Source organism: Zonotrichia albicollis, chromosome 4 (genome assembly GCF_047830755.1).
Source record: "Zonotrichia albicollis isolate bZonAlb1 chromosome 4, bZonAlb1.hap1, whole genome shotgun sequence".
Lineage (NCBI taxonomy): Eukaryota > Metazoa > Chordata > Aves > Passeriformes > Passerellidae > Zonotrichia > Zonotrichia albicollis.
The window spans coordinates 69,765,869-69,793,819 of record NC_133822.1 but is presented as its reverse complement, the minus strand read 5'-3'; the positions used below and the strand labels follow the sequence as shown (position 1 = coordinate 69,793,819).

General features: G+C 39.0%; 1 protein-coding gene across 2 annotated transcripts; it reads left to right on the top strand.

Annotated features, from left to right (window-relative positions):
- Window positions 1-256: 256 nt before the first annotated feature.
- Window positions 257-22,918, top strand: BCAP29 (B cell receptor associated protein 29). 2 transcript variants are annotated; one of them, XM_074540052.1, is made up of 8 exons: window positions 257-288; window positions 509-612; window positions 3,892-3,992; window positions 6,101-6,251; window positions 10,502-10,637; window positions 13,232-13,343; window positions 20,503-20,603; window positions 21,962-22,918. In XM_074540052.1, exons 2-8 carry the CDS (start codon window positions 521-523, stop codon window positions 21,998-22,000), a joined length of 732 nt encoding a protein of 243 aa, XP_074396153.1. In that variant the 5' UTR covers window positions 257-288; window positions 509-520; the 3' UTR covers window positions 22,001-22,918. The 2 variants fall into 2 exon arrangements, with proteins under 2 accessions (XP_074396153.1, XP_005481945.2); XM_005481888.3 differs by lacking the exon at window positions 257-288 and having other exon boundaries at window positions 478-612.
- The last annotated feature ends 5,033 nt before the right edge of the window (window positions 22,919-27,951 follow it).

Here is a 27,951-nt window from a genome sequence, read left to right as displayed (position 1 = left end):
CTGGGGGGGACCGGGCCGGACTCTGCATCCCTCCCCCGCTCGCACCTTTCTCCGGCCGGGCCGCCGGCAGCTCCGCGCCGCCCCCGCCGTGTCACTCAGCCCCGTCCCGGCCCACACCCCCCGGGCAGGGTGGAGGCGGCACCGTGTCCGCACAGACACCCCGGTTCCCCGGCCGCCCCGCCCTGTGCCGGCAGAGAGACCGGCCCGCGCTTCCGTAGCCCCGGCCGGTGAGGCCCCGCTCCCGCCCTCTGGCCGCCATCAGCTCCGCCGGGTGCCGGCGCTGACGAGGTTCGGAGGCAGGCCGGGCGGGAGGCAGCGGGAATGAGGCGGCCCCGGGGCTCCGCGGCCGCACAGGGGGCGCCGGCAGCGCTGGGGGGCGGGAGGCGGCGGGAGGAACCCGCGGGGCTCTGCCCGCCAGGCCGGCGCGGCCCCGGGCTGTCCCGGTGCCCATCTCCCTGTCCCCGGGGTCGTTCGGGAGGGGAAGTCAGAGCCGCCCGTTCCTCCGCAGGCCGCCGGGACGATGACTTTCCAGTGGACGGCTGTGGCTGCCTTCCTGTATGGCGAAATCGGAGTAATTCTCGTGCTCTGCCTGCCGTTCATTTCTCCGCTGAGGTAGGAGGACTTGGGTGTGCTGAGCAACACAGCTTGCGCTTCTCACCAGTTTGGGTTTATTTTCATAACCACGGAGCTTTGCTGCATCCTGAACTAGTTGTAAACAAAGCCGAAGGAATGCTGTTTGGGACTCGAGTGTCAGGAGCTGCAGGAATCGCAAGGCTCTTTAAGGAGCTTTAGGGTTTCTACGCAGTGCTGATTCACCCGGGGGCAGCGGTCGGGGTGCCCGGAGGAGCCCCCGGCTTTGCTCAGCAGGTGGGTTCTGGCTTCTCCCAGAGCTGGGGAGCAGGCAACGTAGAGAAAGGCATCCGGCAGTAATTAATGAGGGGAGAGTGCGGTTTTTTCAGCAGTTTGTCAGATTTGTGAGGTGCAGTTTTATGTTTTGGTGTACGCTAGGCGTTGTGGGTGCTGAAGAGATAAGACGTCAGATACTCAAAGCAAGCGGCAAGCTGTGTGTAACGGCTGCAAGAAATTTGTGATCACTTGTTTAAAAAAACTGGAGTTGAGTTTGAAGCAGAAGGTTCAGGACTACTGGAATAAAGACCTCTGTAAAACTCTAGAAAAACTCATATATAGATTAAGAAAATAGTACTACTTCTGGAACACAACACAAATATTAAGAAAATAATAAATTCTTAATAAAATAATAAAATAAATGCACACAGTAAGGGGAAGAAACTAATTTATTACCTTTAGTGTTTGCAGAGGCCTGACTTACAGCATTATCTTGTTTCCTGTAAGTTGCTCTTCAAATTTGGTAATATTATTTCCCTACAGGAAATAAAGCTAGATTCTCTGCAGGAGGCAGAGAAACAGACTTCTGCTTTCTTTTCAGAATATCAGTAAGTCTTCCAAGACTTACCAAACCAAACCCACAAAAGAATGAGTCTTAAAGTAAGAAGCCACAACCCCCCCAAAACGAAAAGCAGAACAAAACTTTAAAGCTGTCTCACCAATGCTCTGTAAAACTGTTGCGTGTTTGTTTCCTGCATCTTTAGAATGATGTAGCATTTACTGTCCTGTTAAGGAGCAAGAGTTGTTGTGGAAAGTCTGGATTTAACTACTTAAACGTGTGGAGGAGTCTTGAAAATGACTGGCTCCTCCACAGCTGATACCAATGATTAGGCATGTGTCCTCAGCTTGAGAAATGGAAACTGTTCTGAAATCTAATTCAGCCTCTGGTTTTTTACAAGTTGGCTTGCAAGGAGTTCAGCATTTCAACATAGACTATTGAGTTGTTGTATTTCTTACTATTCTCTAAGCCAAAGTGCAACTGTGTAAGAGGAGAGGAGTATTACGGGAGTCATAATCATCAGATTATTAATGGCTTATGTGAGGAAACTAGCTGCAAGAATTTCTGCAGGCTGATGTCACAAGCAGAATACTTTGGGAGTATTGAAATATGTTTCACTTATGGTGCAAACAGAGTCCAGTGTTTGTGGCTGAAAAGCAAATTCGTAATGTGCAGCTTTACCAAAATTTATTCAAATATTAAACACAGTGCTTTTAATTCTATGGAAAGGATAGAATTGTGTGCCTTGTTTGGGGCATATTCAGCTATTCCTCTGAACAGGGGTTTCTGAAAGAGTGAAATCACATTATCCTTTATGGGGTATATGCAATTAACTTCTTAACAAAACTTGCAGGAATTTTGTGGGGTTAAAAATCAGATTTAGCTGCTGTGACAGTACCAGGGGGCAGCAGCTCTGCCTGACACATCTCAGTGGCCTGGGAGCTGGTTCTGTCAGCAGTAAGGCATGCGTGGTTACTGACAGGTGGGAAACTGCTGTTCTTGGAAGTTTTGATTTACTTGGTTGTCAGTTTTCAAATGGGTTGCTTCTCTCTCTTGTGTGTGCACATTTTTAAAATTTTTTTTTTCAAATTTGCTAACAAGTTTATAGGTTCCTGGGGAACAAGTAAATTGACAGTATAAAAGTGCCAATATTCAGAGACAGATCAGATTTGTTCTACGAGGTGTAGTACACTAAGCTGGTGGCTAGTATTATAGTACAGAAGTTTTATATTTATATGACTTTTGTCACCAAAAAGAAGAGCAGTGTTAGTAAATGTGAATCCCTCAATTCTTGTTGAGGGAAAATAAATGTGAAAATACAGGAAGATTTTCCACTAAAGAGATCCATATTTTTAGCCTGATTATAACTTGGCAGTGTAGTTTATCTAAGATCATACCTCAAAGAATCACTTCTGAACTGAAGGTCAGGATGGAGCTTGGAAAATTGCATGTGTAAAGAGTTAGTGAATTGGCTGTTTGAGCTCAAAGTAAGTTTTTTGTTTGATACAGACTGTGGCTGTCTGCTATAAAGAATTCAGATTATGCTGGAAGACTTAAATGAGATTTTTGCATGCACAATGCAAAAACATTTTAATTCTTTCTGATGGAGAGCTGGAAAGAGCTATAGGAGATGATGCTACAGTTTCATTTAAATTAATAGTAGGTTGGCAACCACTGTTAGAGGGCGAATGGTCTCTGGTAAGCATAAATAGTCTTAACAAAAGTAGTAAATTTTACCTCCTATAATCAGGTGGTTACATCCCTATGGCATGACCAGGTATTATTTCATTTGTGCAGTAGCACTGATTGTAACCTGCAGCAAAGGACAAGTAGGTGCTCTGTTATCACCTGTTTCAGTTCATTTGAGCACATCAGATGCTCTTTGTTTGTGCTGCAAGTGTGACTTCTGCTACAGCCCTTCATGCAGCAATATCAAATAGACAACTCATTGTTCAAAAAAAGGAAGTAGTCTACACCACCGTTGGCCTCACCAGAAGTCACTTCTGTAGCCAGCAAATTTATGCCTGGGAAAGAGATTTTAAGCCTTAACAAAATATGAACACAAGACTTGTCTTTTTTGTTGTCATTTCAAGTAAGAATGTAATAACAGTCCTTGTACTTCAGAGTTAATAGAGGTACTAGTGGTTAAAAAATAAAAATAATGGAATGGGTTTTACAGTCTTTACCCTATCTCTTGTTATATTCAGGACTGAATACAATGTAATGATAGCCAAAGTATAAGCTAAAATAAAACACATCTGCAGAGTATCTGCTATCATGCAAAAAATTTGCAAGTATTATCAACAAAAATAAGAGAAGTTACATTACTGGAAAAGTTAACATAGACCTAAATTATATTGCAATTAAAGCACTGTTCAGAGACATTATACAAGTCCCTTATCAATAACAAGGCTCTCTTCTGTGGGGTTGTAATGTTCTTCTTTTAGTGCTTAATTATTTTTGAATAACACAATTCTATTTTACAGATGGCAGAAGATTTTTATGTTTCCTCTATGGAGCAAAATGGCAGTATTTTGGAACAAGATGTTCCTTACAATAATAGTTTTGTTGATCGTCTTGTTTCTTGGTAAGTGTTAGATAATTTCTTAACAAATGGGTAAAAGAAACATGGTACACTGAGTTTATATGAATAAACTAATGGAAAGGATTGAAGCCTAGTGTAAGTCAGCTAATTTATTGAAAAATTATACAGTGGAATGAAAGAGGAGAGGGCTAATGCTGCATCTACATTGGGAATCCAAATGTAATTGTATTATACTGAGTGAATGAGAAGGAAAAATGGAGCTTAGGGAAACCAAGCAGCAGCCTAGACTTTGTCACACAGGTAAATGAACTTGTTTGACACCAGAATTTGGCTGAGCTGTACCTCATGCAGCAGATGGCACTCTTTCTTTTGGTTGCTGTTGAAGTAGAAGACCAGAATATATCAAAGCACTGGGCTGTTTGAAAACTTTTGCTCAGCACAGATACAAAACAGCTTCTGGCTTCATTTGTTATGGGTGGATCCTAAGGTCTGTGAAGTAAGAGTAAAGCTTTAATGGTTACCATATGCCTGACTGATTTAATTTAATGTCTGTCCTGACTGTTGTGAGGTAGGCATCTCCTGTATTTCAGTGATGAAAGCAGTTCTCCTGTGTTTTGGAGATATTAAGTAGTTCTCCATGGATAAGTGTTTCCAGTGCCTTAGAATATACATGTTACTTAATTCCAGGCTACTTGGAATAGAAAGAAAAAATGCATGGTTTTATTTTCTACTGAGGGAAACATATATACCTATGTCAGACTAGGCTATAGGACTATATTCTTAATATTTAAAGTACTAGAAATTCAAATAGACTGTTTTATTCATTTTTTAAGATTATGTTTAGCATTATTCTTAAAAGTAGGTCTTCAGTGAATGGCTTAAGATTGAGAACTAATGTATTTGATTTACTCTGTTGAACTGCTGTTGAAAACTTGGGCCAAAGTTTGCTTTTGACTTGGTGATGATCATTGTTTTTGTGGAAAGAGAACAGGGCTAAAGGGAAGCAGTGATGAGATACCTGCCCTGTAGCATGAAGTGACAGGTTACTGCAGGCCTAGACTCTTCCTATAGCACAGGGACATGCATTTGTTTGCTCCTAGTCTTTGAGGCATTGTTTGAAGCTTCATTTCAGGGTTTTTTAATGTCCAAATTACTCAGACATATGAGAGAGACAGTCATGAGTGGTGACAGTCACTTGTGCTTTTCTTTGATTTTGCCTGCTTAGACAAATGCAACAGCAATTTAATAACATCTGGCCAAAATATTCTGCAAGAACATGTCATGAAATGACAATTTATTGATGTGCAGGAGGAGATTTAAGGTGCTGTATTGGTTGTAGGAATGTCTGATGACCTTACGTTTAAAGATAGTAATATGAACTCTTAACTGGGTTAGGTTTGGGGTTTATGTGGAGGTAAGTCCTAATTAATTATTTTGTCCTTTGAAAGGTGTTTGCAGTGCACTGGCCCTTTTGCAGTGCTATCAGAAGTATGTGATGGATGAAAGGAAGATGAAAGATGTATGAAAGGCAGATGAAAGCGGAGTTGTAGCTTTCCTTCTCCAATCTTTTTACAGTTAGTAGTTGCTACTGTTACTACTGCTGTGTTGCTATAGTCTTCCTGTTTTAATGGATATGAAAGAAATAATTTTTTCCCTCTATGATTGAAGTATAAAGTAGACCCTTCTGTCATTACTAAAACACATGCATATCTTTAAAAACTCTGTGTAAAACAAATACTTGAGCAAATACTGCTTCTTTTTGCTTATTCTTCTCTTTTCTCACTGTTTGTCCACTGGGGAATTTTAGCTCAGTTGTCAGCAGTGACATTTTGACACCGTAGGGTCTTGGTAACATCTGTAGAGTGAGATGCTTTGACCTAATCCCTCATGGCTGGGTACAAGTGTTTGAAATACCTGTTCAGGCATATTTTGGGCAATGGTTTGTTGTATTTCTGAGGATGTGCTAGAGCACTTCATGATTTATCATGACCGATCTTTGAAATGTATAGATATCATAATTGCTGTCACTATTTGTCCTATTACTCTTTGCTGAGCAGAAAATCAAAGTACATATTCCTGGTACTAAAGTCTGGTTTAGCATGCATGCACACCCACAGATGTGAATAAGAACAGACTGTTTTTGTTTGCAGATGCTGTTAGAGAAGTCAGGAAATACTCATCTGTTCATGTGAATGAAAAGGCTGCAAATGTCAACAGCAGTGCCTTTGATCATATTCAGATGAAACTCTTTCGGTCGCAAAGAAACCTGTACCTCTCAGGTTTTTCCTTATTTCTTTGGCTGTAAGTATAACATTTTTGAATGTTTACATAGTATGTTTATTACAGGAACTATTGCACAAAGTAATTGTAAAGTAAAGGTCAGAAAGACAGTTTCGGGAGATTAAAGAATTAATTGTGACCAGGTTGGCTACAAGGCAAGTAAGATCAGGGAAAATAATACCTTGCAACTGTTTGAAGATTGGAAGGATGTGTGAGCAACACATGGAAAGAAACGTTTTGAGTGCTGGAGAAAACATGTATTTTGCAGAAGTTTCTTTGGGGGTTACTCACTCATTTCCTTCCTTAAACTTATACCCTTTGTTTTGCGCATGGAAAACTGGAATAAAAAACTGCTCAAAAACTAAAGTACTGTTAAATATTGTTATTATCTGGCAAGCTGGTGTCATTGCACCCTGCTGTGTTAAGAATCAAAGCGTGAGCCTGACCTGACCCACTTCAGGCCAAGCTTGAAGTTAAGAACTGTAGGATAATATTCCACCTTTCAAGGAAAGTAACAGTTGTATTTCAGATCAAACACTTTGTGGCAACTTGCCTATTATGGTGTTATGTTCTTAAGTCTGGTATCTCTTTCAGGATTTCTAAGTTCACCTACTAAAACAGGATAAGGGAAAGGGCAGTTCTGTACTGCCCACCTGTAGCAACCAAGACTACCTGTAAATCAATAGGCACAACAACCTGCAGATCTTATCAGTTGGGCTGGGAGCACACAAAGTCACTGGACATAGATAATGTGAACAAACAGAAACAGACATGTTGGTCTGATGATTTCCATTTGTACATTTTTCTGGTGACTGGACAACGAGTGTTGGTCCTCTTAGGAGTTCCTTCAGTGAGCTACTTGACATTGCCTCAATACTCAAGAGGAACACAGGACAACAGAATCAGACTTAAGACAAACTTCTTCCCCTTTCAGTGATGTGTGGCTATTTTAGCAGACTGTCCAGCATAAAAAGTGTTAAGGAAAAATGAATAGAAAGCTTGAGCAGAAAAGCTTTGGAAAAAATAATGTGGCTGTAGCCTTGCTCAATAGTGGTAGGAATACATCAAGTTCTTTGTCTTCCTACAGAGAGGTTAAGTAAATATGCACAAATATGTTTTTAATCTCTGCTCCAGGAGGAATAGCTAGATTGTGTCCTACAAAAGAATTGGAAGCTGATCTCTCAGGATCCTATTTATATTCAGCTTCCAAAGAGGAAAACTTGTCAAGTGATCCCAGTAGATTATTTTGTATAAAAACTCTGCTCTTGAAGAGGTTTGCTTGAGGTTTTTTTGAGCTGCTGGCCTTTCACCAAGATTTAGGAGAAATAAGCACTCTTCCAGTAGTCACTTCCTCAAAGGACTTTTCTTAGTAGCTGGTTTGCTAATCCATGAAACAGACATAATGTCTGTCAGAGAAGTGAGGAGAAAGTGTTCCTTGGCTTGCCTTACCCTGTACTGCTGTACCATCACCCAAACAACTTGAGACCCCATCTAATGTGAATGGGTAATTGGATGCCTCTAGTTCATTCTTTGGGTCAGTTTTGGTTCATTTTAGCACATCAGCCAATGGGAGAATTCCACAAGAATGGTATATGGAGATTCAGGAAATAGAGGAGGCTGGGAGTTTGTCACTTCTGGCAAGACAACAGCATTGTGGGGTTCAGTTATTGCAGAGCATTGGGTACAGGTGAGGAAAATTACCTGTCAGAGGGGGTGTTGGGGCCAGTTGAGCCTCTCATCTGCAAACTGTGCAGAAAAGAGGAGAGTCACAGCCCCTGGAGACAGTCCCCTTGGTGGGACAAAGACACCCATCTGTTAGTCTGACCTGGTCCTCTCTTAGCCCATGCTGAACCAGAGAGGGATAAAAAGGGCTGAAAACTAAAGAAAATCTCAAGAAGCCCACTGCTCACTGGTGCCTTCTAGGAGAGTCAGCAGGGTATGTCACATCATCTCAGTAGTGGAAGATGCAGCTAGGGAGTGCATAGGCCACTTGGGCATATAAAAGTGTGGCTTCCTAGGATGGCAGAGGGAGTTGGCCAATGTCATTGTAAGGCTTAGTTTGAAAGATCACAATTCTGGGGAGAATCCTGGTGACTGCAGAAAGGCAAACATTGCACCTGTCTTCAAGGACAGAGAACAGGATGTAAGAAACTAGAGACTGGCCTCCCTGGAAAGGTTATGAAGGAAATTTTACTCAAAGACATCTTCAGGGACACGAAGGACACGATGGCTTGGAATACCCATCACAGATTTACTTAGGGAAGATGATGCCTGAACATCCTTGTTGCCTTCTGCAGTGAGGTGAATGGCTGTGTGGAAAAAGAGCAGAATATCCTTTTTGCAAGGCCTTTGACATAGTGTCTTTTAGTATTCTGATAGCCCAACTGTGGAGGGATACAGGCTGAAGAAAAAAGCAGGTGAGAAGTTCCCTGGACCTTTGGGCTCAAAGGATAATAACAATGTGAATTTCAGCTGGTGCTTCTCAGGGGTCCATACTGGGCTCAATGTTGTTTAATGCCTTTATTAATGGCATGGATGATAGGATTGAGTGTGCCCTCAGCAAACTGGTCACATTTCCAATTCAGAGTGATTGACACCTTGGAGAGCAGTGCAGCTTTTCAGAGGGAGCCAGAACGGTTGAAGAAATGTGCTGACAGAAATCTCATGAAGCTCAACAAAGACAAATGCAAAGCCTGACATTTTATTGGATAATCATATACAGCATCCAGGCTGGAGACTGGCTGCATGGGTGGGTAGGAAGAAGTTTTACAGGAAAAAACCTGGGGATCCTTCTAGAAAGCCAGTCGTGTATTGAGCTGTGATAGCACGGATGCAGTTAGCAGGTCAAGGAAAATGGTTATTCTGCTCTGTATGACATGTGGAATGCTGCAGCTGCAGGACTGTGTCCAGTTTTAATTCCCCAAAATACTGGAGTACTGCAGTGGGGTACAGAGAAAGTTGGAGCCTGAAATAGGTGACCAATGAGGGGATGATGAAGGAGCTTTGCTTTCAGCCAAAAGAGACTTTGAAGGGAAAATCCTATTGGTTTCTATGTCTGTCTAGTAGTAAAAAAGATGGATGCAGTTCATCTCAGTGGATGCAAAAAGGAATGACAAGAGGTAACAGGAACCTGAGATGTTCTGACCTGTGGTAGAAAAGTGCTGCTGCTGTCAAGAGCAGTTAAGCACTGGAGCTAGGACCCTCAAGGATGGTGGAATCTCCCATCACTGAAGATGGTAGGAACTCAACTGGATAAACCTCTGAGCAATCTGCTTAACCTGTCCTGCTTTTCATGAGATGGAAGCCTCTTTTAACAGGATTCTGTGATTCTCTTTTAGTTTTGTTGTTTTAATGACTCCTGCATTTGTAAGTTAATAAGCAATTGTAAATTTGCTAACCTGTGGAAAAGTAGTGACATAGGGACCTTAGCTTTTATATTAGCCCCCTAAAAATGTAAGAAAAGGAACTTTCAATGAAAAAGCAAGGGGTGGAAGGAAGCTTAACTTGAAAAGATCTGTTAATACTCTTCCAGTTATGAAAAAGTAAATTACTTAGATTTTCAAATTTCTTTGAAGAGCAGCTGCATACCTACATTATAGGCATTAATTTAATTCAGTGTTGTGTTGCCTTGATTCAGCAACATTTGAAAGACTTCAGGATGAATAATGAAAATAGTGATGCAAAGAATCAAGCAAGGTATTTGCAAAGCTTAGAATTGAGGTGCCGTATCAGTGCTGACATCCATGCATGTTCTGATTTAATTCTATTGACAGTACTTGGAAGATTATTATGCTCTTACTGTTAATTTTATTCTTGCAAGGCTGTTTATGAAGTTGTGTGATTTTTTTTCTTTCTTCCCTATACTCATTACCATAACTTGTTGTTTGGCTCCTGAGTTTGGAGATCAATCCTGTTAAAAATACTGGGTCATACAACAGCATTTAAACAGCCTTAAAGCAACCAGGTCTCTGACCCCTTAATGGCTGTGGGTATTTAGGATGAGGGAGGTTCTGTATCAAGTAAAAATCAGAATGTCAATGGATGAAAATATTTTCTGTCTCTCTTGTTGCTATTATTTGTTATGTATGAGCCTGGATGTTTCCCTCTTCTGGTTTTATTTTTACATCTGGTACTGAGAGAGAAAAGGGCTTGTTTTGGTTTGTTGGATTTTTTGTTTGGTTTGATTTTTGTGGTTTTGGTTTTTGCTTATGATTTGGGTTGTTTTTATTTATGCTGTAAATTACAGTTCTATTCACTTCTTTTTTCACCAGTGTATTGAGACGTACTGTTACCCTTCTCACTCAGCTGGCAAAAGAGATGGCATCTCATGCAGCTCTGGAAACACAAGTAAATGATGCTACTGAAGCAGCCAAAAAATACATGGCCGAGAATGAAAGGCTGCAGGAGGTATCTTTGAGCTTCTTCAGTAACTTTCTTACACAGCAAGTAATTAGTGCAGTGTACTCTGAGGATGGTTTGCTACAGAATGCTTGTTCATTTTATTCATTTTATTCCTTCTGATTGAAAAAAGAAGAAAAATATTTCTATAATATGTAATTCAGAATACTGAAAACAAATTATATTAGCACCTTATTAACAAAGGAAACTGAAGTAAAACAAATAAATTAAGTTCTGTCTTTCCAGTACAAATTTCATCAAAGCAGTAATAGATTATAGTAATACCTCTCTGAATTTAGTCATAACAAAGTAGAGGAAGACACTAATTTTATTCCTTTTATCACAAACAATTGCCTGTTTAGGTTAAGGCTGTAGCAGTCCAGGATGAAAAAGCCTACTATATAACTGTTTTCATGCTGACTGTTTCTTCTTAATAGGATTTTCTCCAGTTCTGAATGTATTTTTTCAAGTTGTAAATTAATCTTTTGTATTTGATGAATTTTGTATTCTTCTTTTTATGGGAGGTCAGCCAATTTCAGAATACTTCCCTCTCTTAATAGGACACTACTGTAGTATTAATGGGAATACTACCAAATATTTCTTACTTTAAAAAAACCACCAACAGACTGGAGAGATGTTATTTTTATGTGAAGAGTGATAAGGCTGTGGTTCAGTACATAACTATTCAGGAAGGAAAGGCATCAAAGATATAATTAAGATAAATGTATAAAATCTTTTCTTGTAACAGTTTGACTTCTGTTTGAAGAGACTGTACCCTAAGCTGAGTTCAGACATCTAGACATAGGAAGGCTTTTAGAGTACAGCACATAGTTAAAACTAAATTCCCTGTGGGTGTGTACAGGTTTCCTTCCAGTTTGTCTAAAGCAGTGTCTATGGTTACTGGCACTGTCAATTTTGTAATGAATCTTCCTATGAAGACTCTGGACAGAAAGTGCTAGAAGGGATAAAAAAATCCAGCTGGGAGGTGTTGTAAAACAAGGATCACTAGTCTCTGCTAGGTGTTTCCCAAGTATAAAATGATTCCAAAATTTTGCGATTTGGTATGTTGTCAAAATGATCCAAATTCTTCCCTCAGCCATGGAATTTGTCTTTTTGCTGGTTTTTTTTCTTCTCTATCCTGTTGAGATTTTGCCAAAAGTCCTCTTTTTTGTTCTGCTTTCACATTCTCTTAGCAACACATTCTCTTAGCCATTTGTAAATGATAGCCAGAAATTGGAAACTGTAGCCCTATCTGTTTTTATTTGTGTGCTCGATTGCATGGTTTTCAAAAACACAGGTAGCCACAGGTACTGGCAACATGCTGTGGCTGGATCCCCATTGTAATGGACACAGGAAATGCTCAGGGTTGGAATATTTAACTTTATAGACATCCCATGGTTTAGGCTTTTTTGTGGCTTGGCCCCTGCATTTGTGTTTATTTACAAGTGTGCTTCGTTCCACCATTGGAGAGAAGTGAGAGCAATTGTGCATAAGGCACTGGCTGCAAGTATAAATACTCTGAGTTTACTATGGTGTGCAAGGTCTGCCCTGTTCAGAGGTTTCATGGGGCACAGGACTTCAGATAAAAGTTTACAGAAATAGCTGTTTGCATGCTAATAGAAAGAGGTGAGCACAAAGCAAAGAAGACAGTTGCCTGTGGTTTTGTTACCAGCAGTTAAATGTCATCTCAGCTCTTTGATTAAGTAGCTTCTGGAAATTTTTTTTTCATCTCTTTTCCTTGGATTGTTTACCAATCTTTATAAACAGTTCTTTTTCTTTTTCCTGAAATAATCTTTCCCCTTTGCTCCTGCCTGTGCCTAGTAAGCTCTGATATTTCTAGTTCACCTAACAGCTGTTTGTCTGTTTTTCTTTTCTTTTTCCCATTAAGCATTTACCTCTTTTTTTGCTTTTGCAGAGATGATGTGTGGTTACATAGTAGAAGCTTTATGAGAAAAGGATCTTGTTATGGGATATAATCTTGCACCTTAACAGGGTGCATAAGTATAGTAGTGCCAACATTTTTGGCATGGAGGGAATATATTGCTCTTCTGTCAGCTGTTTACAGGGCTCTTCCTGGATCCTTTCCTAGTTTTTGTCCTGGATTTCACTGGAAATCAAATCTGGATATTGGAACTGTTCTGAAGATTGAAGTAGCTGCAAACCTACAAGGAGAGAATTCTAACCACTTGCTCATAAACATGGCAGCATTTTGTCACTGACAGTCCCAGTGTGTATAAAATCCATTTTATAATCTAAATGAAAGTTGTGCACTTGATGCAGACATGAGAAGTACTCTTACATAGGAGATAACACCATTCTAAGTATGCCATTACCTAAAACACTGAGCTTGTTAATTTCCTTTTTTTGTTTGTTTGGGGTTTTTTGGGTTTTTTGTTGGTTTTTGTCGGGTTGTTTTTTTGTTTTTTTTTTTTGTTAGAGAAGATTTTTGTCTAGAATGACTATCTGCCTGTGTCAGGTTGACATTTGATAAAATGTAATGCTTTGCAGCTTTGCAAGATCAAGGCTGACATTCCCTGGCTATTTTGCATTAATATCAGACTTATGAAAATAAAGTTAATTGTAGCAACTGTGTTTTTTAATAGGCCTTGAGTGGGAAAGGAGATAGTAAAAAGAAAGAGTCAACAGATGCAACTCAGGAGAAGTTGAAGGAGGAAGTTGAACGTTTGAAAGCAGAGCTACAGAAGACATCAAATGGTGAGTATTAGTTAGGACCTCTTTGATTGTTTAACACTGAATGTCAAAAAAATATTCTCGGTGTAGCATGAATTAACTTCATCTGTTTCCAGAACACTTGGCATGGGGTTTCTTTACATTTGACTAGGAACTGTTAAAACATGCTGTTGCCATCCCAATATTTTAGTAAATGTGTTCATTATGAAAATATGTAAGGTGTAATCAGAACACCTTAGGTTGTAATTATTAACAAGTTGCACTGATATATTTAAGTGGTGTTGACTTGTCTTCATCAATGAAATGACCAGGATATGGAATCATTTGCACGTTGCTTTTAGGTATCAGTTTGATCTTTCATGTCATACATAGCAGCCACTCTGCCTGCATAAAATGGGGGATGTATTGTGGTTGAGGTTTTTTACTACCATGGGGTTTTGTCAGACAGCAGAAAAGTCCTTGAGTAGTATTTTAAATTTATATATGTTCTGCAGCTGAGGTGTTAAGATGTTAGCTTTTTAATATTTTTTTTTTTGTTTATAAGGAAACATAACTTAAAATTTGTAACATAATACTTTTGTTAGCAGCTTCCGTGTTTAAGGTTTAGGTTGTCAAAACTGCTTTATAGGCAGCCCAAATTGAGATAGAAGCAGATTTGACCTGTTTGGTTCTGTCTTACTGGGATCTCTCAAGGTGTGTGATGCCTGTGAGCACCTGCTGATCTGAAATCAGTGTTTTTAAGATAACACAGCCTGCAATCTTGTAAACATTAATCAGATGTTCAGACTGTAACAAAAATACAAATTTTCTTGGTACGAGACACTGTGTTATCATCAAAACATAGCCCCACTTTCATACTGACTGGGACTGCTACAGTGCTGCAAGAATAAAGTTTTCAGAAATGTTTCATGAATCCTTTTTTGTGCTCCACTGGGAATTCAAATAAAAAATGCAAACCAGCTGTTTTCAACTAGACTTGAAGCAACAAGAATCTTTAGAGGGTCTCATTAGTTCACATTCTCAGGCATGTTTGATGGTGGGTTTTCCCTCTCCTGCTGTTTTCTTGAAGAAAGCTGGGGGGCAGTGCCTTTGAAGTGACAGGATCAATGGAAAATTTAAATGCTTATGTCTTATTTAAACTAACTGGTGGTATGTAACACTAATATAATGTAAGCTTTTCAGTCAGGAATGCTAGAGAAAGCTAAGGAATAAATAGATTTACCTCATGCTGCTTCAGCTTCATTCTCCCCATGATATGTTGTCCATCCAAGAGATGTATAAATTAAGGCATGCTTGAATCTTTTGTTTAGGGCACAAGTGGGAGAGAGGGTCTTTCTAAGGAGTGAATAGTAAAATATTTACAGCCCTTCTCCTAATGCCACCCCCCTCATTGCCAATAGCCCCCTGGGTGGTATGGGAATTACCATGAGCAGCTAGGTGATGTTGAGGTTTGTCTGTCTTACCTTCTTGAAAGTTTTCTTCTATGTTATTTTGAGCAAATTGATAGCCAGAAAGCTTGATAAGAACAACCACATCCTTAGACACAGCTTTCTATAGAGTGTTAGAGGATGTGAATTTACTGTGTTCTTTTGAAATTCCTGCAGCTGGTCAGGTCAGTGTTGACTGTCATGTTCACTAAGCGTGAGCAATGCATTACACAAAATGAAAGCTGACATTGGAAAGGTTTTTTTGCCTTTTCTAAGCAATTTGTTTCATGCTACTGAGCTCTCATGATCAAAGTAACTTTTTCTTTGTGTCTGTAAAGTCCAATCCATGAAGCTGTGGGGGAAGAGTGAAGAGCTTAAAGGGTGTCACTTAATCATGAAACAAGACAAAACTCATAAAAAAATGAAAACTTCACTGGTTTTGATTTTTGAGGTTTTCTTATTGTTTGTTTTTCAACTATGGTATTAGTAAGAGTCATAAATTTGGATATTGTTCATGGTTGGTTGGGGGTTTGTGTTTGGGTGATTTTTTGCTGCTTGAAAAGAAAAACTCTCTTTGTTTCAAATACAGTTTCAAATACCCATTGCTCTGGTCTGGGACACTTACTAAGCTGCTGATGCATGGTAATATATTATTTTAGAGTAGGCTATGAGTTGAAAGGTGGGTTAAGTCAATATAGTGGCAGCCAGGAGGAGTCCTAAATGTACACCTGCTTCACATTTAAGAAAACAGTTTAGTATCAGATTGGTGCTGTGACATCAAAGGCTATGCAAATTTCCTGCAAAGTTTTGAATCAGTATTTACAGCTGGAAGAGGAAGCACCATTGTCTCCTCTTCCTGAAATTCTGACTAAAATCATAGTGTTGACAGATGATTGTAGACTTTCAGGAGACTTAGCTCTAGTTCTTCAGCTTTCTGTCTTTTACAGAAAACACAGACTACTTTTTTTCCCTGACTTAACAGTGAAATCCTAAGTTAAGAAGACATTTTTCCTATGCTCTGAATAGGTGGGGAGGAGGAATCAAAATACAAGACTGAGCACAAAAATTAGTAACATCTGAGGAAGGGTTAGAAATTAATTTTAAGGGTTTTTTACCAAATTTGCTTTCTTTCCAAGCTTGACTTTTGTATTACACTTGATGCTTTTTTTTTGCTTTATTTTGGAAATGAAGCAAAGAAGGCTAGTTCCTCACAGCTCTATTGCAGACCCACATATTGTTGTCAGGGCTTTATAGGCACCCAGCAGTGGGGCGAGCACTTTGAGAGCCTAATCCATTTTTAGCATACCTAGACATGTAATAGCATGACTGGTTAGAAACCTTCTGAGATGGTATTTTATTGATACACTTATATATTATGAAAATGTCTCATTGATACCTAAAAATAAATATACATACTTGTAGCAATACCCAGAAACTAATGATTCTCCTGCTACACATTAGACATATTTCAAACAAAATATTCTGATAATTAAAGGTTCTCAGTATGGCTACTGGACTAGGACCAATAGGAATTTTCTGGGGAAAGAAGACGTGCCCATGATATTGTTTCATTTTGATGGTTTGGAAGACTATTCAAAAAAACACTACAAAACAATTACCTGCAACTGGGCATGAGATTAGACCTGAGGGAAGTTTCATAACTTTCCATTTGTCCTTACAATGGTCCTTGTGCTTGGGCAGGAACAGGGCTTCATTAAATATGTACTGGCTCATCAAAGTCATTTAGGTGCTTTTGAACTTCAGTTCAACTTTTTCTGAAAATACTCTGTTTATATATGGATGGGGCAGGAGGAAATTCTAATGGAACTTGGATGCATCATTTAAAGAGGTTTGTTTTGTGTACAGACTGACACGAGTGTTCTTTGTTTCATGGTTCCATAGTGTTGTAGGAGACAGGAGGAGAGCAGCAATTCATGTGGAGGGCTGGTTTTGGAATAACTTCTAACTGTTGGCTATTCTAGAAAGTCTGCATGTACAGATGTACAGCTCTCACTTAAACCTGTTAAAAATACAGACTTTGGGAATACATTTCATAAAGCTGCTGCTAGGGAGAGTTCAGTTTGGCCTTGGTGTTGCTGGGTAGGCTAGTGCCATGTATGAAAATTACACTGAGCTTCTCTGATGCACTCCAGTTTTTAAAAACAAACAAGTTTAAAGAATTGGCCACAGTCTTGTTATTTGGCAAATGGCAGAGGGAAGCTGAGGAACAAGGTCTGTCTTACTTAACCTTACTTTTTACAAAACTGAGATGATAACCAAGGGTAGGAGCCATTGAAGTGCCACATGCAGCAAGAGCTGATACTCACATTTGTTGATTAGAAGAGATGGCTGCATACAGCAAGCATGGGTTTATTATACAAGGCTTTTTATGCCATCCAATGATGCTATAACATCCCTTCTGTAACAAAATTTTATTTGAGGTTGCAAAAGATACCTGAAGCAAATTTGTAAATTTTTTTGGCCCTGCCTTCTCATTTTAAATTCTGACCATTGTATCTTAAGAAGAGAATTCAGAATTAGCATGGAGGTACTTGACTGGAGTCGAGTTCCCAGCCTTACAGCGTATTTGTTGGCAAATCTCTTGTGCCGTCAGTGCCTAAATTCTTAAACATCAATAGCTCTTTTTTCACTTGAAAATTCTTTTAAGAGAGGGCTCTTTTTTACTCTTCAACTAGTCCAAATCATTTGGGCTGTAGGCTTGTATTGTGAGCAATGCTAATGTAAGTTCCAGATGGTTTCCTTAGTAGCAAGCACTGTAAGTCAAGTGATGTAGTCAGACCAGGACTAGTAGTTGTGCAAGGAAATGCCCAAAGAATTATTAGTTGTTTTTGTTGGTGTTTGGTTTTGGTGTTAGGTTCTCCATTGTTGTTGAAATGAGAAGATCATAGAAATGCTACAGCTACTGGGCTGTGGTAATGTAGCTCCTGAGAGCAGTTTTATTCCTCACCCTTAGAATTCAGAGCAGTCTGAAGTAAACTGTCTCTCCTGGAATAGGATTCAGAGAATGTTTTGAAAGGACACGTTCTTTACTTTTCCTAGATTATACATGTTACATTAGTTTATAGACCTTCAGTCACACATAAGTGCAAAGTTTTCCACAAATGTCTTCCATTGAAACACTGCCCTAGGAATAGTTTGTTGATTTTTCTTGGTAAGGGACAGAGTGGAAAAGGATAGCTTACCTCTTACAGTACTGAGGCTGGATTTGTTTGTTTGGAACTTCCTGATTGTTCCTCTCAATGGGTGCATGAATGTAGCAGCAGCATCCTCATCTGCCTGCTCTGCATTGACTTGGTGGGAGGTGTCAGCTGTGGGAGCTTGCTTGCTGCCAGTCCAGCTGTTGTGCTCCTGGGAGGCAAAGTAACAGGCCAGATGGAAGTCAGAAATAATAACTGAGTGTGTTGTGCACACAAAGGATCTCCTGTTTCCTGCTGGATCTGTGTTGATGTGATAGGATCCATATGGCAGGCAGTGTACCTGGTGAGCCGGGCTGCACTGCAGTGCTCCCAGCAGAGGAGCTGGGCACTGGTGTGGGGACACTCTGGTGCTTCACAAGGCATCAGGGAAATGCATGCACTGAGGAATTCACCTTGTCAAAGACGTGCTGCTCCTTTTAATTGTGTGACCCCAACAGGAATGAGTCTGCATTTGGTGGTTTATTGGTGTTTTGGGGTTTTTGTCCATAGCCAACGCAGGTGGAAAGGACAATCTGTTCTTTGCTTTTTCTTCTTCTAGGGTTAGGCAAGATATTTCTGTCATACATCTGTTTTGGTCAAAACACTAAAACAATGCACTAGCTTGTTCGCTTTCCTGACTTGTAGATACTTCTAGATATTTTGTTCATGTTGAAAGATAAAGTAGTTTTTAGTTGCAACTAAAGTACTGTGCTGCTACTTATAAATAACTAAATAGTGTTAGATCAATAACATTGAGTTACAACTTCTTCAGAAGTGAGATCTTATTACTTTTTGCTACAGTATGTACAAGAATGTTCAAACAAAAGCAAGGTTTATCTTTCTAATTAGCAGATTCTTGGAGAAGTGAAATAGCATATGTATTTTTTTTTTTTGTTTACAACCTAAAATTCTATCCAATTGTCACAAATTTATTTTATCAATATCAAAATTTTACTATTGAAAATTTTAAACAGTACGGAGATCAGAGAAAGAGTAAATGCAGTGGGGTTGGACTTGTCACATGTGTGGAAATCAAAGTTACTCCAAATACCAAAACCTTCAGAAAATCTGTATTGATGCTATCAAAAATGACTTAAAGGATGAAGGAAAACTGTGTAAGAGTATGGAAATTAAAGAAAGGAGAAATTAAAGAGAAATTATGAGGTTTTAATCATTTTGGAATCAGTAGACCAAAGTGTTATTGACTCTAGTGAATCAGAATTTCAAGGTAGGTGCAATTCCTTTTACAGGAAAACCACTTGCAGAGTTCTGAAATGAGAATTATTTTTATCTGTACATTCAAATTAATTATTTAAAAATAAGTGAAATTCTGGGTGAAGAAGTTCTCCTTCTTGCATGTAGGAGTGTGGTTGAATCTCATTTCCTGATGTTTCAGGAATTAGCACCCAAAGAGAAATCTGGTTCATACCAGAGTGCTTGTAAGTCAGTGCTTAACAAAAACCACATCTAGCTCCTCATCTTTTCAGAACAGGCTTTTAGAGGTGCTGCAGTTCTTGAGTGCAGTGGAGGTCTCTGGGAAAGAAATCTTTCTCAGGGAGTTCACAGTCAAAGGATAGATTCACACTTCGGGAACAAGGAAATTTGCTAATGTTCTTTTTTTAGTTTTAATAAAATTTTTATTTGGTTGTTTGGGGTTTCTAAGTGGCCATGCGAGGCGGCCCTACTAGGTCATTAACAACATTTCTTTGTTTTCACATCAGTAGATCAAGATTTAGACTATGCCTATGGTGCTGAGTCAGAGAAATACAACAATCCCTGAGGTACCTATAGCAGAGGAATATGAAAATATCTAAATGACCTTACATAGTAGCTTGGGACTAACGGCTTTATGGCACTTTGTGCTGTTTTATCCTGCATTGTAAAACAGCCCCAGTGGAGTCCTAGGCTGTTTGGTACTGCAGCATAGAGGTGCTCTCAGTTTATGTTGAGGCGGAGTGGAGTAATAATTACTTTCTTCTCATGTTAAAAACCTGTTCAGAGTTGTTTATCCACCCACCACCATTTCTGCCTTTTCATCTGTAAGCTGATGCTGCTAATCAATTAATTCATGCATGGTAAAATTCAGAACAGGGTGGAAAGCTGAGGTCTGTGCTCCTATAATCATGTATCATCTTCCTCCTTACTGTGTTTTATAGATGGTCTCAGTTGCTGTGTGAAAATCTTGCCCAGTCTTTGAGTTCCCTCCTCTTCTTAAGAGATCTGACAGTTTTGGAGTTGCTGAGTTTTGTTTTTCTAGACCTGTCTCCTGCAATGTGACAGAACACTGCAGTCATCACTAACTAGTCCCTGTTTCAGGAGTTTATTGGTCTCACCCCTACCTTTCTTACAGGCCCTTCCTGTCCTTGTGCTGATCTTTCTGAACATTGGCCATTCTCTTTCTGCTCCCTGTCCTCAGCTTCTCAGGTTCCTGTGTCCATCTGTGAAGCTATTTTAGAGGAGGAACGGTTTACTCCAATGGAGCCCTGATGCACATCCAGGGCTCTGAGGAACTGCAGGAATACAAGTAATAATTAAAACACTAATTCTGGTATTTTACAGCTTTCCATAAGGCAAAAACTGAAGGGGCTGCAGTTAAAAAGCAGTCTGAAAGCCTTAGAAGAGAATATGACCATCTGATGAAGGAATTTGAACAGCTTCAGGTAGGTGGCTCTGGATTGCCATACAAGGACTGTGTTTTGAAATTGTATCAGCAAAATTCTGTTTGTTTTGAGAGAATTTACCAAAATCTTTAGGATATCATAAAGTTACGACAGGCAGCATTCCTTAAACTACTTCAAAGTAGTAGAATTTTGTTTTGCAGAGTTAGTAGCATTTTATTTTTTGCACTTTGGTTGACAAAGCTCAGGTTATCATTAGCTTCCATTTTACTGTTGCTTGGAAAATAAGATTCAGGTGGTTTTGCACGTGATGATCACTGAAATACTGTAAGAAAATTATAGGAGGGGTGTGGGTGGCGGGGGGAGTATATACATGATTTATAAAAGTAATTTTATTTTGTTTGCTCTTAAAACATGGTTTTGCAATCCTAGATTATAAATGTTGCAATACTGTTGATACACAAGGATAAAAAAACCCAACAAACAACCTAGGTTAAAAACAGGCTACTATAAAATTCAAACTGAAGTACAAAATAATTTTTAAAAACTAAACTATATTAAGCAAAAGTTCAATTTGCTGTTTGATTGAGTTTGATTGAGTTTCTTACGTACGTGGCTGTAATACCCATAAGATACACAGTAAGTATCAGTAAATAGAACTGGGAGTTTGTATTTTTAAGTTGTCTGACAGATTTTCATATGCTCCATACCCAACAAAATTCAGTAAAAATTAAAGTTAACCTATTTACAAGTAGTGGTCTTGGGAGAAAATAAATTATTATTAAAATTATGGTGACCTGCTTTTCACGAAGAGTTGCTCAGCCCTGTATTAATTTTAAAAAAAAGCAGTTTTGACCTGGTTATAATATTTTTTCCTGTATTCTGTGAAACCACTAACTCATTCCCAGCCTCACCCTGTACTTCGACAGATTGCTCAACTGATCTCTGTGTTCAATTCAAGACCACCATGCATGTCCTGTCCTTGCTGTGCTTCCCTGTGTAATGAGCCATAGTAGTCCTGCTGCATTTCTAGCAGACTTGTGGTCTAAAACACACATCCTTACCATCTCTGTTTACCTCTGAGTAGAAGGAACAGAAGGTACTGAGCACACAGTAGATTCAGCTCCCAGGGATAAATGAGTTGATAGCAGAAAATGTTTTGTGCTGAGTTTGTGGCACAGCTCAGCTGTAAAACCAAAGGGAGCAGAACTAGGCTGCACAGCCCTGACTGCTGGCAGCAGAAGCTCAGGGGTTCTGCAGGGTAGTGTTGGTGGGAACAGCTTAGAAAGGTGTGTGATGAACAAATCAGGTGTGACTGCAAAGGGGCAAAATTTGGCATCTGAACTCAGTGGTTTCTGATCTTGACAAACTGAAATTATTTTTCATCTGTCTCTTTTCAGCAACGTTTAAATAAAGCAGAAGATAAGAAAGACCTGTAAGCACATCTGGGACGGATGGCATCGCTACAGTTGCTTGAATGAGAAAAGGCTTGTGCTGCTGATGTTCCTGATGCATACCTGAAACAAAACTTGATTTTTCTGAAAAGCACATGCATTGCAGGTCACTATTCAGATTCCTCTAATATATCGGTTGCCAAAACGTTCTGTGTTGCAAATAAAATGTTAAGTGGCTTACCGGATTTACCATGGAGTTTGTCACTGCTCTCGTGAGGAGAAACTCAAAAATCTTTCAACTCCACCTGGAGCAACCTGTTTACCAAGCTTTTTCCTCCATAATGGTAACAGATCACCATTGCTTGTAGCATTTGAGTGGGGTTGTATATCACACTAGACCATAGAAACAATTACTTAAACCTCCTTGCAGCACCTGCTTGGAATCTTAGAAATTCAGTTCCCAGTGGGTTGAAGAAGGCTGAAAACTTATTTATCAGTGGAAAACTGAGTGACAATCAGTCTAAGGAAAATAAAGAAAGAAACATTGCCTTTGCAAATCCACCTCACTAGCTTGTGACTTTCACTTTAGCCACATGGATTTGAGTGTATTTTAACAAACAATATTTTGCATGCCTCTGGTTTATTTTTCTTTAATATATTGGGATATTTCATTTTTGGGTTGGCTGGTATTAGAAGTCTTTATTTTTACACTGTTTACATTGGTTTACTCTTTATGTACCACCTAACTTCTTTAGCTCGCTAAGTAAAAATCGTTTTAAATGTAGATAGTTTGGTTTGTTTTGTTTTGTTTTCATGGATACGATACCTCAAATAAATGTGCACTGTTTTGCATAAGACCTTTTTGGTATTCAGAAAGTTGTTTTGAGCTTATTTGTTAGTTGGTTCCAGTTTATATTTGAAAGTTTGATATGTTTGTTATATTAAAGGGATTGTTTAAGTTCATGGTTTCTGGATTTTTTCTTGTAAATCTCTCCCAGTGTGCTGTCTCATCATAGTTAATAGTTATATGCACCAGGAACAAAATATACTTCTAACTTGCTGATGTTTAACTCTTCTTGAAAATACAGTCTTCATAGTGGTGGTTTTGCTTACTCTGGAAATAAAATTTGTTTAGCTTAGAATTTAAACACAGCTTATCAAGTAGTATAAGGCATAATAACATACCATATTAAATAAGAAGGCATATGTTTTTAAAAAATACTTTATCCTTGCTGAAGTAGTACAGAATGTGTTTTCAGAGATTCTGTGACACTCAAGATTTTTTTTTTTTTTATTCATATAAAAACTTCCAGGAAAACTTACAGACTTTTCATACCAGCATACACGTGTTTTGAAGGTGTAGGTGAATGCATCTTTGTTTCTTTTTTCTCCACCCCTTTCTGAAATATTTTAAATTGTGGTGGAATGTTATCTCCGGTCAGATCCAAAGGCTGTGGTTGGAAACTTTGGAGGTATAACAAGAAGTGCTGGTTTTAAAAAGAGAACAAAAAAACCCCTCACCTATGTTTCTTCAAGACACTGAACAAAAGCAAATAACTCTTGCTTTTTATTTACTGTTATCTACTCAAACTTCAAACTCTTCTTCTGCTAGTATAAGTAGATAATGGGGTAGAAAATTAGAAGCTTATTATGAATGATGTTGTGCACTGTCCTTTTCATCCTAAAATATTATCTTAAAAAATAATATGGAATAAAAAACAGATGGCTGTGAATGCAATGATAAAGGTATTTCTCCTTGAGAAGGAACTCTGAATGGTTTACACAGGTTCTTGCTGTAGAGCATGACTGAAGTGTGAAGGAATACAGGTGGAATGCACTGTTTCCTTGGAGCTGGAATGAGGCTGGGTATTTTCAGACATGCAACGTGCATTCAACACACAATAGATCCATGCTGTAATAGATTACACAGAAAACCTTGATATGGGGCCACAGGGAAATGTTCCTGCCTTGGAGACTGCTTAAACACACAGGTTGTATTTTATCTCCATTCACTTCTTCTGTCATGTCCATTTCTTGGATCCTTTGTCAGGTTTCCCTGTCACAGAGCATGACCATCATCATTTTTGTACTTGGCTGTTGTGGATGGTCACACACATTGGACTGAGTTGCATTATCACAATTCTAGCTCTTTGGGGTCCCAGACTTGTTCACAGAAAAATAATCTTCTGTTTTTCAGATTAAAATTATTTTGTAGATTCTGCTATGTAGAACTCTATTCTTGGAAAGAATGTGGGTTTTGTAAAATTGTAAGTCTAAATAGTGTATATGGAAATTCTAGTAGATGGCAAATCCTTGTGAATACTTTGCATTTGCATTGTTTCACATGATATGCTTTCAGGGCTTGTGAGAGTCTGGGTTGATCAACTTTAGGTTCACTCCCTGTTTTTGTTTTAAGTTATGGTTGATATACAGGGAAAGAATGAATCAAAATTTCTTGCTTTTATCTCCTGATCTTTCGGGATGTTGGATCACATTTTGGTCACATGTGTCTGTGTTGCGGGAAAGAGGGGGAAAAAAGTTAAATCTCTGCTAATACTGGTGGAATCAAAATAACTTTTGTACTGATGTTGGACAGTTAATTTATTCTGAGTATGTCTCCAGAAGTAAGAATTTGGAGCGCTTTATACTCTAAATAATGTCAAAGTAATTGCCTGGTTGTGTCACTGCTTTTTTTCCCTCTTTACAAAAGTACAAATGTGCATTTTCCGTACTTCGGTGAGGAAGCATGGGAGAGATTGTTCTAAAAATATTTGCACAGGTTTAACTGACAGTAGTTTTCAAAAAAAACTTGAGGGGTGTTTCCATATTTTTTTCATAAACCCCTTTTTCTGCTGAGTCAAGAAAGCAGTGAGGTCATGGTGGGTGCATGAGAGCTGACCTGAATATTAATAGACCTGGCTGCATGCTTTGGTGTTACCTTAAATGCAAGCACCTGTAGCTAGGCAGGATGTTTTTCCCTGTTTTTATTTTTGCAACAAACATGCAACAATACATCTTCCTTGATACCATAAATTGTGCAGAGTCTTTTCTGAAAATGTAGCCTTGCATTAGCACTCCCTGTGTTTGCTGCCACAGTAGTCCCTGGCTACATAGCCTCATTGAAAAGACACTGTGCTTTCCTAGCTTCTTGTAAAGGGTGAAAGCTCAGCTTTTCTCTCAGCATTGAAATAACATTTGTTTTTCCAAATGTGAAGTTACTGTAAAAGTACTACATGGCTGCCTCAGTTCTCAAGTGTTCCTTGAAATTCTGAATTTACTCTTTGGAACAGAAGCCCTAATTTTGCCATGCCTTTGGACAGTGCTTATCCCCCTGTCAGCTATAATCTGGCTCCTACTACAACCTGATAGAAGTCATTTTACAGATAAGTTGGAAAAATAGCTCTCAGTTATGTCATTCCTGTCCTTCAGTACTCTGTGCTGTGTATTGCTATGTGCATTAATTGTGGAATGTCTGAAAATCTAGTTCTAGAACTGAGCATCCTCAGTTCAGGAATAATACGGAATGTTTTAATTTCTATTATAAAATGTAACATTTGTGTTTTGTTTATAAGGTAATGTACAAATAGGGACAAACATTGCAAGGTGTGTTTGTGAGGAAGACAAGAGTCCCTCTAGTTTTGTGTCCACTCCGAAATGCAGCTGTGGTCCAAAGGAAGTTTTTGTACCTCCTGCAAGGGCAAGTGCCCTGAAAAGATTTTGCTCTTCTGTCTCTAGCTTTGGGAGAGCTGAGCAGAGAGGGAAGCAGGCTATACAGCCCAGGACTGTACATGCTAAAAGGTTCCCTGGAGGTGGTCTTGGTCTGCATGAAGCACATCTGGGATGTTTGGGTTCTCAAACATACTTGGGTGCACCAGGGTTTAGCAAGTGGGAACCTCCCCACTATGTTTAGTGACTAGCAGGAGTTAGATATTAGTTTTAGTGTGTCTGTTGGAAGGAAGGAGGTGCCCAAACCAACTACCAGGGAATGTGAATATGGGAAGGATCCTTCAAATAAAATTTGAAAAATTTCAAATTTGAAATTTCATCTGGAACTTGGACACCAATTACTGCTGTCATAGAAGCATGTCTGCAAGACCCTTGACATAAATAGCTGTTGCTTTAACCCTTTATCCTGCTGCTTGAGGTCAGACTGTCTGTCTAGCCCAATTTGATTTGTTCTTGTTTTTGAAAACACAGCCAGAAGAGGCAATAGCTTTGGTGATAATTGTGTTTTGCAGATTGTGTAGTAACTTTTCACCTTGGTGGTGAGACCATATGCTACATCTTATTAAGCATGACGTTTAAATCTCTGTTCCTGTAACTATGGAAGAAGAAGGTGCTAAACTACTCCTTTCTTTGTGAGTTTAACAGGGTATGGAATGGACAGTGTGAGAGGAATGAAGAGAGGAACTGTTATTCTTGGCCAGTAAGGACAAAATCTTAGGCTTTGATTCTTCTCCAGACATGACTTGGGCATTAGAGGTCTAAGGAAACAGAGCATACAGTGAAGTAGAGGTCTTGGAAACAGGCTGTGTGTCTGTCCTAGGTTGTTTGTTTCATGCCAAGTACAAAGTGAACATGAACTAATTAGAAAATAATAACAAATAATAAGGTAAACAAAAGGATACAGAAGACTGATGCAGATTTTAAGCTAAAAAGCACCTGAACACCCTTCCCCCCAAAAAATAACAGAAGACCCTCCACCAAAAAAAAAACCTACAAAAAACCACAACCCAACCAAAACAAACAAACAGAACAACCAACCAAATAAAAAAGCTGAAGTTGAAAAATGAAAAACTAAGAGCCTGCCTTCTGGCTTGAAAGGTAAAAGGAAAGGAGGTGCATCCTGAATGAGGTCAGCAACATCACAGGTCAGAAACACTGCAGTTGATTTGACACAGATGTGTCTCTGTGTATGGGATCCATTCTGAGCTAGGGTTTACAGTCTAGCTTCTTCCTCAAATAATTATCTTTTCAAATTCTGGTAAATGCATTGTGTTATACAGATAGAGATTTTTTTTTTTTCTGGAAAACTCCTGTCCTCGAACTTGCATACTTCTGCCCTGCCAAGATTCATGCAGAGTCCTGCAGAGTTCTGATCTATACAACACCTGCAGGTGCTCCTACCACATATCATCACCTGAGGTGCTGAAGATGGGAGTACTGTTCAGACAGATGTGCTGCAGGAAAGAAATTTGCAAGGAGTGTGAGTTTCACTCAATTCAGATTCTTCTGACTGTACCCTTCCTGTGTTAATTACTTGTTCCATAGTATGTCTTTTCCTCTTGGTATCAAGCACTTCTCTAAAATCCTAGTTACATAAGTAATAAGATAAATGTAGTTTTGTGGATGTTCTAGGAGAAAGTAATATGTAATACACAGCCAGTCCTGAAAACTTGAGTTTATGTGGTAAGTGTAGGGCATCTACATTGGGTTCCTGCAAATGATTTTGCTGTTGCTCTTTGCTTCTATGATTAGCCTAGAAGCCATTATACCTGCTGGAGTAATTTCATTGTGTTTCTATTGTATTAATTGTATTGATTTTAGAGCTAAGTATTTATTAACTAATTTAGAACTAAGTATTTGTTAACTACGTCTTACTAATGTGTATTAATTTCAGAACTAATATAATGTTACCACAACAGCTTTTTTAAGTTAATTTTCAAAACTGCTTTTCATGGTGCTCCATTTTTATCTGGAGTGGATTCTAACATAATACATTACTCAGGTTTGATGCTAGCTCAGTTTTCAGTATGTGCTTTAGAATATGTCTTAATGTGTCTTTTCCAATATGACATCTATTTCCCCATAATGTTATGTGCTAATGAGAAAATCTGAAAGCTTTCCTATCCCGGATTAAGTAACATTTACATCAGACCACTTTCCTTGCTCCTCTGGAGCTTGCAGCTTTTACTGACTCGAGTGCCTTGCTTACAGACTTCTGCAAAACGCTGGGACTTGTTTTGGGAGGCTGGGTGCTTCAGTGCTGGCTACAA